Raw genomic sequence first — 12,500 nt, forward strand, 5'->3', positions numbered from 1 at the left:
TCACACCCACTTCCTGTCAATCAATAAAACCATCAACGACGACTGTCAGGTTTAGATTAATTATATTATTAAAATGATTACAAATCATCTCTTTTATTGTTTTATGAAACATATCTGGTCATTTTGAATTTGATGGCAGCAACACGTCTTAAAAAAGTTGTAACCGGATCAACAAAAGACTGGAAAATTTGTGTAAAGATAAAACACACCTGGTGGAACATCTGACAACTAATCAGGTTACCACGGCAACACATCAGTAACATGACTGGGTATAAATATATGATTTTGGAGAAATCTCTGAACACAAGGGACAAGGCTGGAAACTATTATTGGATGGTGGTGATCTTCGGGCCCTCAGGCAGCACTGCATTAAAAACACACTATTCTGGAGTGGAAATCACTGCATGGGCTCAGGAACACTTGTGAAAACCATCGTCTGTGAACACAGTTCATCGCTGCGTCCACAAATGATGTTAAAACTCTCCAAAGAAGAAACCAGATAGAAACATGATCCAGAAACACCGCCGCCTTCTCTGGACCGAGATCATTGAAGATGGACTGAGGTGAAGTGGACAACTGTCCTGAGGTCTGATGGATCACAATCTGATATTCTGTTTGGAAATCATGGACGCTGCATCCTTCAGGTTAAAGAGGAGAGGGACCATCCAGCTTGTTATCAGCTCAGTTCTAAAGCCAGCATCTGTGATGGTACAGGGATTCATTAGTGCACATGGCATGGGTAGCTTGAACATCTGGAAGGAAGCATTAATGCTGAATGATATATTCAGGTGTCTTTGGACTCGAGCTCGTTGAAGACGGACTGAGAGGAAGTTTCAGGTTTCATGGTGACGTCACAAATGTTCACGTTAATGTGAACGTCTCTCAATGTTGATGAAGATACGACACTCTGAATACGTCCTGATGAAGGTTGTTGATCCTCTATGTGTATCGCCGTGCTGCATTCAGGGACACTCTTAGTTCACCGTGCAGGTAAAACGTGGCCTCTTTAAAAACCATGAACTTTAATTTGATCTGAAAAGACATCAGAGGTATAAAACTAATCCCATCTGTCGCCGATCCGTCAGACAGCAGCTCGGTTCGGTACCGACGACCCAGTCGATGGGTGGAACTGTGGGATCGAAGCTTCGTGCCTCCACTTCATCTCCGTGGTGCAGAAACTGCAGTTCACACTAAATCTAAAAACTTGACTTACTTTGAACATTAGCTTTCATCTCGGAGCACATAAAGGTTTCCTCCAACTCCCCAAAGAGCCTCCTCAGCAGATACTGCGGGGATATCCTGTTCTTAACATTACGACGCAGACATTAGCCCACGCCGGGAAATATTAATGACAACACTTAGGCTAATTTCCATCGACAGAGCCTCATCGTCAAGGACTCTGCTCCTCTTCTTTTAATTTGGACCCGGGAAGCCGGCCCATCACGGCCGTATAATGGAGGTGAGGAGCAGACGGCGGCAGCGAGGAGCTCATAACGCTAACAGGGTGTTCTGCAGACGGATGCGTGTTGGCCGTGACAGCCTGGCCTCATATTCACAAGATTTAAAGACGCTGTCGTTTAATATCTCGGCCATTAGACGATGAGGCGGCGGAGGCTTCGAACTCTCGGAGATGAAAGTCGGACTGCAGACAGACGGCGCTGAAACGTGCCGTTTTCTCATCTCGTTTATCTGCTGCACAAACATCTTCATCTTCACTGTGAATTCTGGGTAAAATCTGAGTTTTTCTAACAAGCTGCCTGAAATTAAAAAAAGACATTTCACCTAGAACATTTTTTAAACTCGTCTCTCCACAACATCACCGACAAAACCGACAGCCGCGTTCCCTACTTCTTGTCAGCAGGTGTCTCTGGGCGTTACCGTGGAAACGCAGGTCAGAGTTCAGACCCAGCCTGCAGGTCGGTGGGAAATATTTTAAGGCTCATTTTTGTGAGACTGGCACCCAAAAAACGAAGAGGCGGAAACACAGACGCAGCCAAACAAGATGGATTCATATAAAAAGATGTTATGAATGTTCAGTCATCACTGCTGCAGCTCTTAACTGGCTTCACGTGTTCGCTGCACAAGTTTTATTTTAAAGGCTGATTATTAAAGTTTTGTGGTTCTCCATCAGCCCCGAATTTAAAACCATTTTCTGATGTCCTAATAACTATAAATTTAAATAATTAAATCAATACAATAAACGCGAGATGACTAGAAGGATCTTTACTGAGCGTCAACCATCAGTGAGGTCATCATCCATCAGTGATGTCATCAACACGTCTAACCATCCCGACGGAGGTTAAACTCGGAGGTAACCATGGCGACGCTGTCTGCAGACGTTTCCGTCCGCTGACGTCTGTCTGTACTGCTGTACTTTCTCTGTGACTGAACTGAAGCAGCTTCATCTGCATAAACAGGACGACGTCTTCCACACATGACCTCTAAAAGTTAACGAGGCGTGGCCGTGGATCGGGTCTCTCTCTGGTCAGCCGGCTGCGTGACAGAGAGCGATGCGGCGGCGAGGTGACGGCGCCGACCCGGCTCGCTTTATGGAAACCCATCAGAGACCTGTGGGCTGTGAAAAAACCTCTTCAGCCAAATGGGCTGCATATAAAAAAGGAAATAAAACAGCAGCGCAGAGGACGGTGGCAGACGCAGCACGAGGACACCAGAGAGGACAGTAGAGTACAGTAGAGTAGACTAGACTAGAGGACAGTAGAGTATAGTAGACGAGTACAGTAGACTAGACTAGAGGACAGTAGAGTACAGTAGAGTAGGGTAGAGTACAGTAAACTAGACTAGAGGACAGTAGAGTACAGTAGACTAGAGTACAGTAGACTAGAGGACAGTAGAGAAGAGTACAGTCGAGTAGAGTAGAGTAGGGTAGAGTACAGTAAACTAGAGTACAGTAGAGTACAGTTGAGTAGAGTAGAGTCTAGTAGAGGACAGTAGAGTACAGTAGAGGAGAGGAGAGTACAGCAGCATACAGTACAGTAGAGTACAGTACAGTACAGTTGACTACAGCAGAGGAGAGGACAGTTGAGCAGCCACAATTCTGTAGTGGAAATCACTGCATGGGCTCAGGAACACTCTGCTGTAAGCTGGCACGTTGAAGATTTTCTGTTCCCCAAATGTGGTAATGATATCAGAGTACTGCAGTAATGATATCAGAATACTACAGTAATGATATCAGAATACTGCAGTAATGATATCAGAGTACTGTAGTAATGATATTAGAGTATTGTAGTAATGTCATCAGAGTACTGCAGTGAAGCAGAGTGAGTACTGCGGTAAACGGAGTGAGTACTGCAGTACTGAGTGTACTGATGGTGAAGTGTCCCTTCTCCTCCCCCCACCACCACCACCCTCACTTAAGAGCGTGATGCTGCTGGTTGAGCTGATGGAGCACTTTATACTGTTCAGCCATCGAGCTGAGTCAGCAGCTTCTCAGAGACAGAGAGGAGGGGGAGGAAGGAAGGTGAAAGAGAGGAGAAGATAAAAGAGTGGGGAGAGATGGAGAGATGACGGAGGAGAGGAGGTGAAGCGGAGAGGGGAGGTGAAGGGACGAGAGAACAGAGGATGAAGACGAAGAGAAAACCTCCTGAAGACGAGTTAACAAAATCTTGGTGCGTCTGATAGAATCAGAGTCTTCTTTAAAATTATTCAGTCACTGAATCAGAGAACGTTAAACTCCGTCTGATTTATTCCCCTCAGCTGACTGGACTCTAAACAGAACCACATGTTGCTTCAAACATCTGTCTTTGAAGTCAAAAGCAGCAAAACGAAGATCGATGAAGACAAAGAGCGATGAAGACGAGACGAGCGACCGACTTCAGTCTGAAGGATCTAAAATAATGTTAAAGATCTTAATGGTTCAATTAGTCTGAAACTTTATGAACATATATAAGACTTGAAATAAATGTCACTTTATTAGGAACACCTGTACATCCAGTGTGTGCATGTTTACCTTTAGTACAGGAGTGTGTTTACCTTTATTACAGGTGTGTGTTTACCTTTAGTACAGGAGTGTGTTTGCCTTTAGTACAGGTGTGTGTTTACCTTTAGTACAGGAGTGTGTTTACGTTTAGTACAGGTGTGTGTTTACCTTACCTTTAGTACAGGAGTGTGTTTACCTTTAGTACAGGAGTGTGTTTACCTTTAGTACAGGTGTGTGTTTACCTTTAGTACAGGAGTGTGTTTACCTTACCTTTAGTACAGGAGTGTGTTTACCTTTAGTACAGGTGTGTGTTTACCTTACCTTTAGTACAGGTGTGTGTTTACCTTTAGTACAGGAGTGTGTTTATCTTTAGTACAGGAGTGTGTTTACCTTTAGTACAGGAGTGTGTTTATCTTTAGTACAGGAGTGTGTTTACCTTTAGTACAGGTGTGTGTTTACCTTACCTTTAGTACAGGTGTGTGTTTACCTTTAGTACAGGTGTGTGTTTACCTTTAGTACAGGTGTGTGTCTGTGTGTTTACCTTCGGTACAGGTAGCTGTGTGTTGCTAAGAGACACCTGGATGCTGTCGTCTCTTCTTCTCTCTGCTGGCTCCACCTGAACAAACAGGAAATTAAACTGGGTTGGAGCTATAAAGCTCTGGTCAACCAGAAGGTCTGGATGTAGAACCAGAAGGTCTGGATGTAGAACCAGAAGGTCTAGATGTAGAACCAGAAGGTCTAGATGTAGAACCAGAAGGTCTGGATGTAGAACCAGAAGGTCTAGCTGTAGAACCAGAAGGTCTGGACATAGAACCAAAGGGTCTGGACGTAGAACCAGAAGATCTGGACGTAGAACCAGAAGGTCTGGATGTAGAACCAGAAGGTCTAGACTCACCACCATAGGCTTGCGGATGCCCAGGCGGACGGTACCAGGCGGGGCAGACTTCAGCACCTCCACAGCCTGGGCCAGGGTGAGCAGGTCCAAATGGGTCTGGTTGACAGACACCAGCTGGTCTCCAGGAAGTAAACCACAGTGACGTTCAGCTGAACCGCCGGCGACCAGAGAGCGAATCACCATCACACAGCGACCGGAATCCAACGGGTCCTGGAGAGAAAAGCGGGGACAGTTAGACAAGTTGGTCCACCTTCAATCATCGGAGGAGGGACGAGAACCAGAAGAATAACCAGAAGAGGTCATTCTTTATGCTGCTGTGATGTCAGCGACAGTTCTATAGTGATGTTCTCTCTGAGCCTTTATCTGCCCACATTTATTCGAACTGTCCCTTTAACAGTAGCAGAACTGTGTGTGAGCAGCTCCTGCCTGCGGTGCATCATGGGTAATCACACAAACATCACTGATCACTGTGAAACTGAAGGAAACTTAAAATCAGACAGATTCTCAGGCAACTTCTGAACTGTTTTCTTCAGTGAATTCTAAGCAGATTTTTTGGGGGGTGTATTTACTTCCTGTTTAGTTTTGTCCTGCAGACCAGATCTGGTCCTTCTGTAAACTTTAAAAGCCCACCTGGAACCAGGAGTTACATTACTGATAACCAGGAATATCTCATCATCAACCTCCTCCTGTACTGTTAATGCCGTATCAACATGGGTTCAATACAGAGAAATAAACTCAGATTTAATAAAGGAAAATAAGTGAAACAGAAAAACACAAAATATAAGAAAATTTAAAAACCTTCTTTGCTGCCAAAACTCATCCAGTATGCTTTCATCATAAAACAAACTGAACGAGAAAAGAAAATAGAAAATATATGCAGAATGTAAACAGGTAAACTCTGAGAGGCAGCAGCAGCAGACAGCCAGGGGGCGATAGAGACCAGACAAACCCCCCTTTCATACAAACAACAAACATGCAGAGGACAAGGCTGCTCTTCACACAAGCCTCAGAGATATTAAAGACACCATGAAGTACACAAACACACTGACAGCAGGATGACAGGAGACGGACAGGGACAGGACGACAGGAAACAGACAGGACTCTGGAACAGATAAATAAAACAAATAAGAAATAAAAAAAATTCCCTCGGGGATTAATAAAGTAACTACCTAACCTAACCTAACCTAACAGACTGGGACACGTGAAGAAACGTGAAGAATCATGTAAAACATGTAAAACATGAACCCATCCATGATAAAAAGTTTGGAAGTATAACTGATATTCCTGCAGCACGTTAACGAGCTCCTGCTATCATCTTGTCAGAGTTTGAACTGTCTTGTCGTCATGGTTACGTCCTAACACGCCTGTATGTCATGTTTCATGTCAGATTTTAAAACAGAGGACGAGTTGCTGCGGTGAAAATCAGGCCGAGCTGGATTATCAGCTTCTAACGGAGATTTAATGAGTTTCACTGGTTTGATCTGAGATTATAAACATTTATAGATTTAAGAAACTTCCTTAAAATGTAATTTAAATTTAAATCCAAGTTTTATCAGAAACGTGCTCTCAACTGTCGTAGTTCTCTGTAATGATTAGAGATGTTAAATAAAGTTCCGGGAGGAACATGTGAAACATCAGTAGAGAATAAGTTGCAGCAACAGAAGTCTGCAGGTTGTTTCTCAGACTTCATCCCAACGCGTCCCATCAGTTTTTAGAACCAGCAGCAGGACCTGCTGCCGGATCCAACCGGGATTTAAACCCCCAAAGGGAGGAGAAGCTTCTCCCGCAGAGAGCGGATGTACACTTGGTGAATTCCCCAGTGAGGAACCCTGGGCATTGCCCGCGCTGCGCTACGAGCTGCCGTGCCAAGTTTGAGGCTGCCAGAACAAAGCTGCGCTGTATTTATAGACCCAACAACATGGCTACAGGTGGTGAGGAGTCAGAACTCATGTCCTCCACTCCTACAAGATCCTCCGGAAAAAGAAAGGCCTCCGCAGTCAAGAAGTGGAGGAATCAGAAACACGTAGGAGAAGTGTGAAAAAAGAAATTAAAAATGTGCTCTGCCAAAAGTAGTGAGATGTGAGCGCTCACGGAGCAGCGAGGTTCCTCATGTAGGCTGCTCAACTTTTTAGACCTTTCTGATGAAACTCGGGAGCTTTTTGGAAACTGAAATAAACACGAATCAAAATCTTTTTACACTCAACTTTTTATTCTAATATATCGGACCTCTCGGCACCTCCGAGGCCCAGCAGCTCTCTACCGGTTCTCCCAATGAACACCACCAAGACCAGAAGTATGTGGACGCTCTGGTCCAAAGACCTTCTGGGTCGACCCGTCCAGGTTCTGGATGCTGGTTAATGTTCGGGTCTCCTGGTTCTGGATGCTGGTTAATGTTGGTGTTTGTCAGGAACACATCGATGGTGATATCTGATATCTCATTTTTTAACGGATGATCCTGAGCTTCGTCGTGTTTCCTCAAAAGAACCAAACCGAACAGAACCTCCAGATATGAAGCGGTCCCGTTGTAAAGGCGCCGGGTACAGACAGGCGGATCAGCTCTCCTCTTATTGCCTGCAGCCATCTTTCACTTGTCTTTGACAGCCGGAGTCAGTAACAGGAAACACTTTGGCAGCAGCGCCGGCCGACGTGCCCTTGGGCGAGAGATGTAGAGGGAAGAGACGGGGAGAGAGAGAGCAGCCGAGGAAGATTTGTGAGAGAAGTTGATTCATTTTATTTGGTGGAAACTGTTGCAGGTCGGTTTGACTGAGGTGAAACACTGGAGGGCCTGAGATCATCGACAGGAACACCAGCAGAGAGGAAACAGAGATTCTGTCTGTCAGCTGCTGGTTCTGGTGTTTAATCACAGGAGATTTAACACACTTAAAATATTCATCATCTCCAGGTCTGAAAAATGAGGCCTTCAGCTGCAATACCAGCGAGTGCCACTAGAGGTCGGCTCCAAAAAGCCTCCGGCTCCATAGACTCCCATTCAACTTCTCTCATCAAATCCAAAGTGAATCAAATGTGTCCATCAGTTATCTCGGTGTTGTTAGCTAAAGTCACTCCTTCTTCTTAGTTTTCTGGAGGTCCATCTGAAAATAATCCCTCATTCATTAGAAAAGAAGATTCAAGAAGACCTGTTTTTGGGGGCGTGTCTGTTTGATTGACAGGCCTGTGGTGCAGTCAGGTTACAGCTATCGGTGGGCGGGACGTAGTATTGTCAGGTTTCCGATCAGATCGGTCAGATCCACCGCTGGCTCCTCCCCCAGCTCGTCCAAATATGGTCACTTCCTGCTCCAAACCGCTCCGAACTAATAAAGATGGTGACGGACAGAATCTGAACTGGAGGATTCATAACGTTCACAAACCAATGATGACATCACTGATGGATGATGACATCACTGATGGTTGATGGTTGGTTTCACCATGTGTGTAGGACACGTATGATGTGAACATGTTGTGATGCTCCGTTGAACAGGATCAGTCTCCCAACTGTTCGACGTTCCCTCCATGAGCCTCCGTGGCTTCAGACCTACAGAGCGTGCTTAGTAGCGCCCCCCTCAGCCCGTAGAGATACGTCTGGAAACGTTGTGGGATTATTCTGTTTTACAGACGATGTTTGTTTGTTGAGCGTTCAGGGTCGATGAGCATCACGTGAAGAAGGACACTGCAGACGTTACGGTCGGTTCTCAGCAGCTGAGCTGCGTTCAGGGTCGATGTTTTATTTCTCATCGTGTTGCTGAAATGTTGTGAAGAAAAGCCGACTACACCACACACACTCTCAGACAGCCTCCTGGGCAGATCTGTGTGTGCAGGCTGACACGGAGCACCAACAGGGAGGTAACCTACAGCTCACCTAGATCTGGGGGAGTGGGGGGGAGGCGGGGGCTTGGAGGTGAAGCTGTGCCTACAGACACGGTGCGCGCACACACACACACACACACACACACACACACACACACACACACACACACACACACACACACACACACACACACACACACACACACACACACACACACCAGGGTTTCCCAAATCTCATACCCAGACAGCCGGGAGAGAAAACAGGAAATCTTTCAGTCGCCACGGAAACCTGAACAACAAGTTCACTTTAAAACCATTCTGTCCATCTGAGACTCACGGACTCCTGAGGGGGACAGTGAACACACCGTCCCACAGAGAGGACGTCCCTGCTCTGCAGGGATGCATCCAGACACCCGTCCGTCCATCGGCCTCCTCTGATCTGTCTCAGAGACCGGAGATGTCCGTTCAGAGGCGTTCAGGATCCAAACCAGGTGTGGGATCTCTCCACAATTCATGTGGGCCGTCCTCCCAGAATGCATCTGTACAATATATCCACCAGGATCATCCCATCTGAGGCTGCAGGGTGGATCCAGGTCGGGATCCAGGTCAGGATCCAGGTCCACACTAGTTGGTTAACCAGCCTGACTCATAAGGATCTATTGAACTGGAACTAACTGATTGACCGGTTTGTTAAATTTCTGTAATCTGGGACCTGAAACATGTTTCAATGTTTTCTTCTTCAGGATTAAAGTTCCAAACGCAGACGTTGATTCTGTCTCAAACGGACCTCCGTCCTCCACGTTCATGTCATGTTCAACATGTTATAATGTTATAAAATAGTTTTTAGTTGCATGTGTGTTTGTAATTGTGTTGATGATCTGTTGAGACGACATGTTGGGCTGCAGGTGATCTTCTCTCACCTGGTAGTCCAGGATGCTGAAGCCGAGGCCTTTATCTCTCTCCTTCTGCAGCTCCAACACCTGAACATCTGGAGACCACAGAGCCAGCTCTCCATCCTCCTCCTGCTCCTCCTCCTGGCTGTGGGGGGTCATCTCCTCCATCAGCACCTCCTCTGCAGGAGAGAGCTGCTCCTGAAACACAAACGTAAAGATGCTCCAGATGTTTTACATGATGATGAAGTTTGATGGACTCTGATTCAAATCTTTTCATAATGTTTTATCATTATTAAATTACCAAAAGAAGAAGTCAGGTTCTCGTTGTTCACTCAGACGTTCGCAGGAAAACAATCGTACAGAAACAACTTTAATGTCGGAGTCCATTAATTAGAAATAACAAATTTGCACTTCTGTTCACACTAATTAGAAAACATGTTTCCCTCCATGTGGAACAGCTGGCCTGATGTGTGTGTTGGTGTGTGTGTGTGTTGGTGTGTGTTGGTGTGTGTGTTGCTGTGTGTTGCTGTGTGTTGGTGTGTTGCTGTGTGTGTGCTGTGTGTTGCTGTGTGTGTGTTGCTGTGTGTGTGTGTGTTGGTGTGTGTGTGTGTTGGTGTTTGTGTTGGTGTGTGTGTGTGTTGGTGTGTGTGTGTGTGTGTTAGTGTGTGTACCTGTCTGTCGTCTGTCGGGACTGTCTGACTGCAGAGAACCGACGACAGCTTCATCTCCATCTGACAGAGGGTTAATAATACATGTAAATAATACATGTAAATAATACATGTTAATAATACATGTTAATAATACATGTTAATAATACATGTAAATAATACATGTTAATAATACATGTTAATAATACATGTTAATAATACATGTTAATAATACATGTAAATAATACATGTTAATAATACATGTTAATAATACATGTTAATAATACATGTAAATAATACATGTTAATAATACATGTAAATAATACATGTTAATAATACATGTTAATAATACATGTTAATAATACATGTAAATAATACATGTTAATAATACATGTTAATAATACATGTTAATAATACATGTAAATAATACATGTTAATAATACATGTTAATAATACATGTAAATAATACATGTTAATAATACATGTTAATAATACATGTAAATAATACATGTAAATAATACATGTTAATAATACATGTAAATAATACATGTAAATAATACATGTTAATAATACATGTTAATAATACATGTTAATAATACATGTAAATAATACATGTTAATAATACATGTTAATAATACATGTCAATAATTTTTGATTTTGGAGAAATCTCTGAACACAAGGGACAAGGCTGGAAACCAATATTGGATGGTGGTGATCTTCGGGCCCTCAGGCAGCACTGCATTAAAAACACACTATTCTGGAGTGGAAATCACTGCATGGGCTCAGGAACACTTGTGAAAACCATCGTCTGTGAACACAGTTCATCGCTGCGTCCACAAATGCAGGTTAGAACTCTCCAAAGAAGAAACCAGATAGAAACATGATCCAGAAACACCGCCGCCTTCTCTGGACCGAGATCATTGAAGATGGACTGAGGTGAAGTGGACAACTGTCCTGAGGTCTGATGGATCACAATCTGAGATTCTGTTTGAAAATCATGGACGCTGCATCCTCCAGGTTAAAGAGGAGAGGGACCATCCAGCTTCTTATCAGCTCAGTTCTAAAGCCATCAGTGGTGGTATGAGGGCATCTAGACACCATCATCAAAAGAGTCCCAAGTTTTATTGTAAACAAAGTTGTAGTTTAAAACCAATGTGATGAGAGAGATCCGTGATAACACGATCCTATCGGTGCTCTCACCTCCTCCACACTGGGCTGCACTGGTCTCACTAGTCCTGGTTGGAGTTCAGCTGCTGGTTCTGGTTCTGGTTCCAGGTCAGAGGTCGGGTGCCGGCAGCAGACCAGAGTGAAGGGAGGAGGAACCTCTTTGAGGAACGACACCACCTCCCGCCGTGACTTCCCGTACAGCTGGACATCGTTCACCTGCATGGTCAATAGAGTTTAGCCAGAGTTTAAATACAATTTAAAAAGAGTTTAAATACAATTTAAAAAGAGTCTAAACAGAGTTTAATAGAGTTTAAATAGAGTTTAATAGAGTTTAAACAGAGTTTAATAGAGTTTAAACAAAGTTTAAATAGCATTTAATAGAGTTTAAACAGAGTTTAAATAGTTTAAATGGAGTTTAAAAGAGTTTTAATAAGAGCTCAAATAGAGTTTAAATATTATTTAAATAGAGTTTCAAGAATTTAAATATGATTGAAACAGAGTTTCAGATGGTTCTCTGTTTTCATGGAGGAATAATGGAGCAAACTGCCAGCAGACCTGAGCTCAGTTAGCATCCAGAGTTTTACCTCCAGCAGCTCGTCCTCCGGTCTCAGCGCTCCGTCGGTGTCCACAGGGCCTCCAGGGGCCACGGAGGAGACGTAGTGGTGTCCGTCGAAGGAGTCCAACTCCATGCCGAGACGCAGCGTGTGGACGGGCAGCAGCTGGACACAACGACCACATCAGGAGGAAACAAGAGGTCATCAGGACACATGACGAGTCGGATTCATCGCTGCACACATTCAGTCTCCATGCTGACGGACGTTACTGAACGAGGGCTGATCCTTAAGTTCAGAGTGTTCCTGAACACAGCACGGTGATACACACGAAGGATCTACCACCTTCATGAGGAAGTATTCTTTAAAAACAGCCACGTGGAAATCAGTCAGTGGGCTCAGGAACACTCGGCTGATGTTTCTGCTCCAGTTTCAGGTCGGATGTGACATCACTAATGTTCCCTGTTCTCAGGTGAACTCAGGTGCTGATGTTGATCAATAAATATGAATACTTCCTCCTGAAGGTTGTTGCCTCCTGCTGCTCCGTGTGCATCACTGCGCTGCGTTCAGGAACACTCTGAGAACTTCAGACTTTTATTATTCCAT

At 44.4% G+C, this 12,500-nt stretch overlaps 1 protein-coding gene across 4 annotated transcripts in view; it reads right to left on the reverse strand.

The window, feature by feature from the left end:
• The window catches only part of patj (PATJ crumbs cell polarity complex component), a 58,737-nt gene that overhangs the window by 31,990 nt on the left and 14,247 nt on the right, over positions 1–12,500 (reverse strand). For all 4 annotated transcript variants that reach the window (XM_069722411.1, XM_069722410.1, XM_069722409.1 and 1 more), the window contains exons 15-20: positions 11,928–12,062; positions 11,377–11,559; positions 10,201–10,260; positions 9,557–9,727; positions 4,833–5,042; positions 4,479–4,553 (exon numbers count right to left, since the gene is read on the reverse strand). In XM_069722411.1, the coding sequence (XP_069578512.1) occupies positions 4,479–4,553; positions 4,833–5,042; positions 9,557–9,727; positions 10,201–10,260; positions 11,377–11,559; positions 11,928–12,062 (834 nt within the window). The remainder of the gene's footprint in view (positions 1–4,478; positions 4,554–4,832; positions 5,043–9,556; positions 9,728–10,200; positions 10,261–11,376; positions 11,560–11,927; positions 12,063–12,500) is intronic.

Source organism: Brachyistius frenatus, unplaced genomic scaffold (genome assembly GCF_029030835.1).
Source record: "Brachyistius frenatus isolate BFR_SWC_R1_liver_20210118 unplaced genomic scaffold, ASM2903083v1 Contig_291, whole genome shotgun sequence".
Lineage (NCBI taxonomy): Eukaryota > Metazoa > Chordata > Actinopteri > Embiotocidae > Brachyistius > Brachyistius frenatus.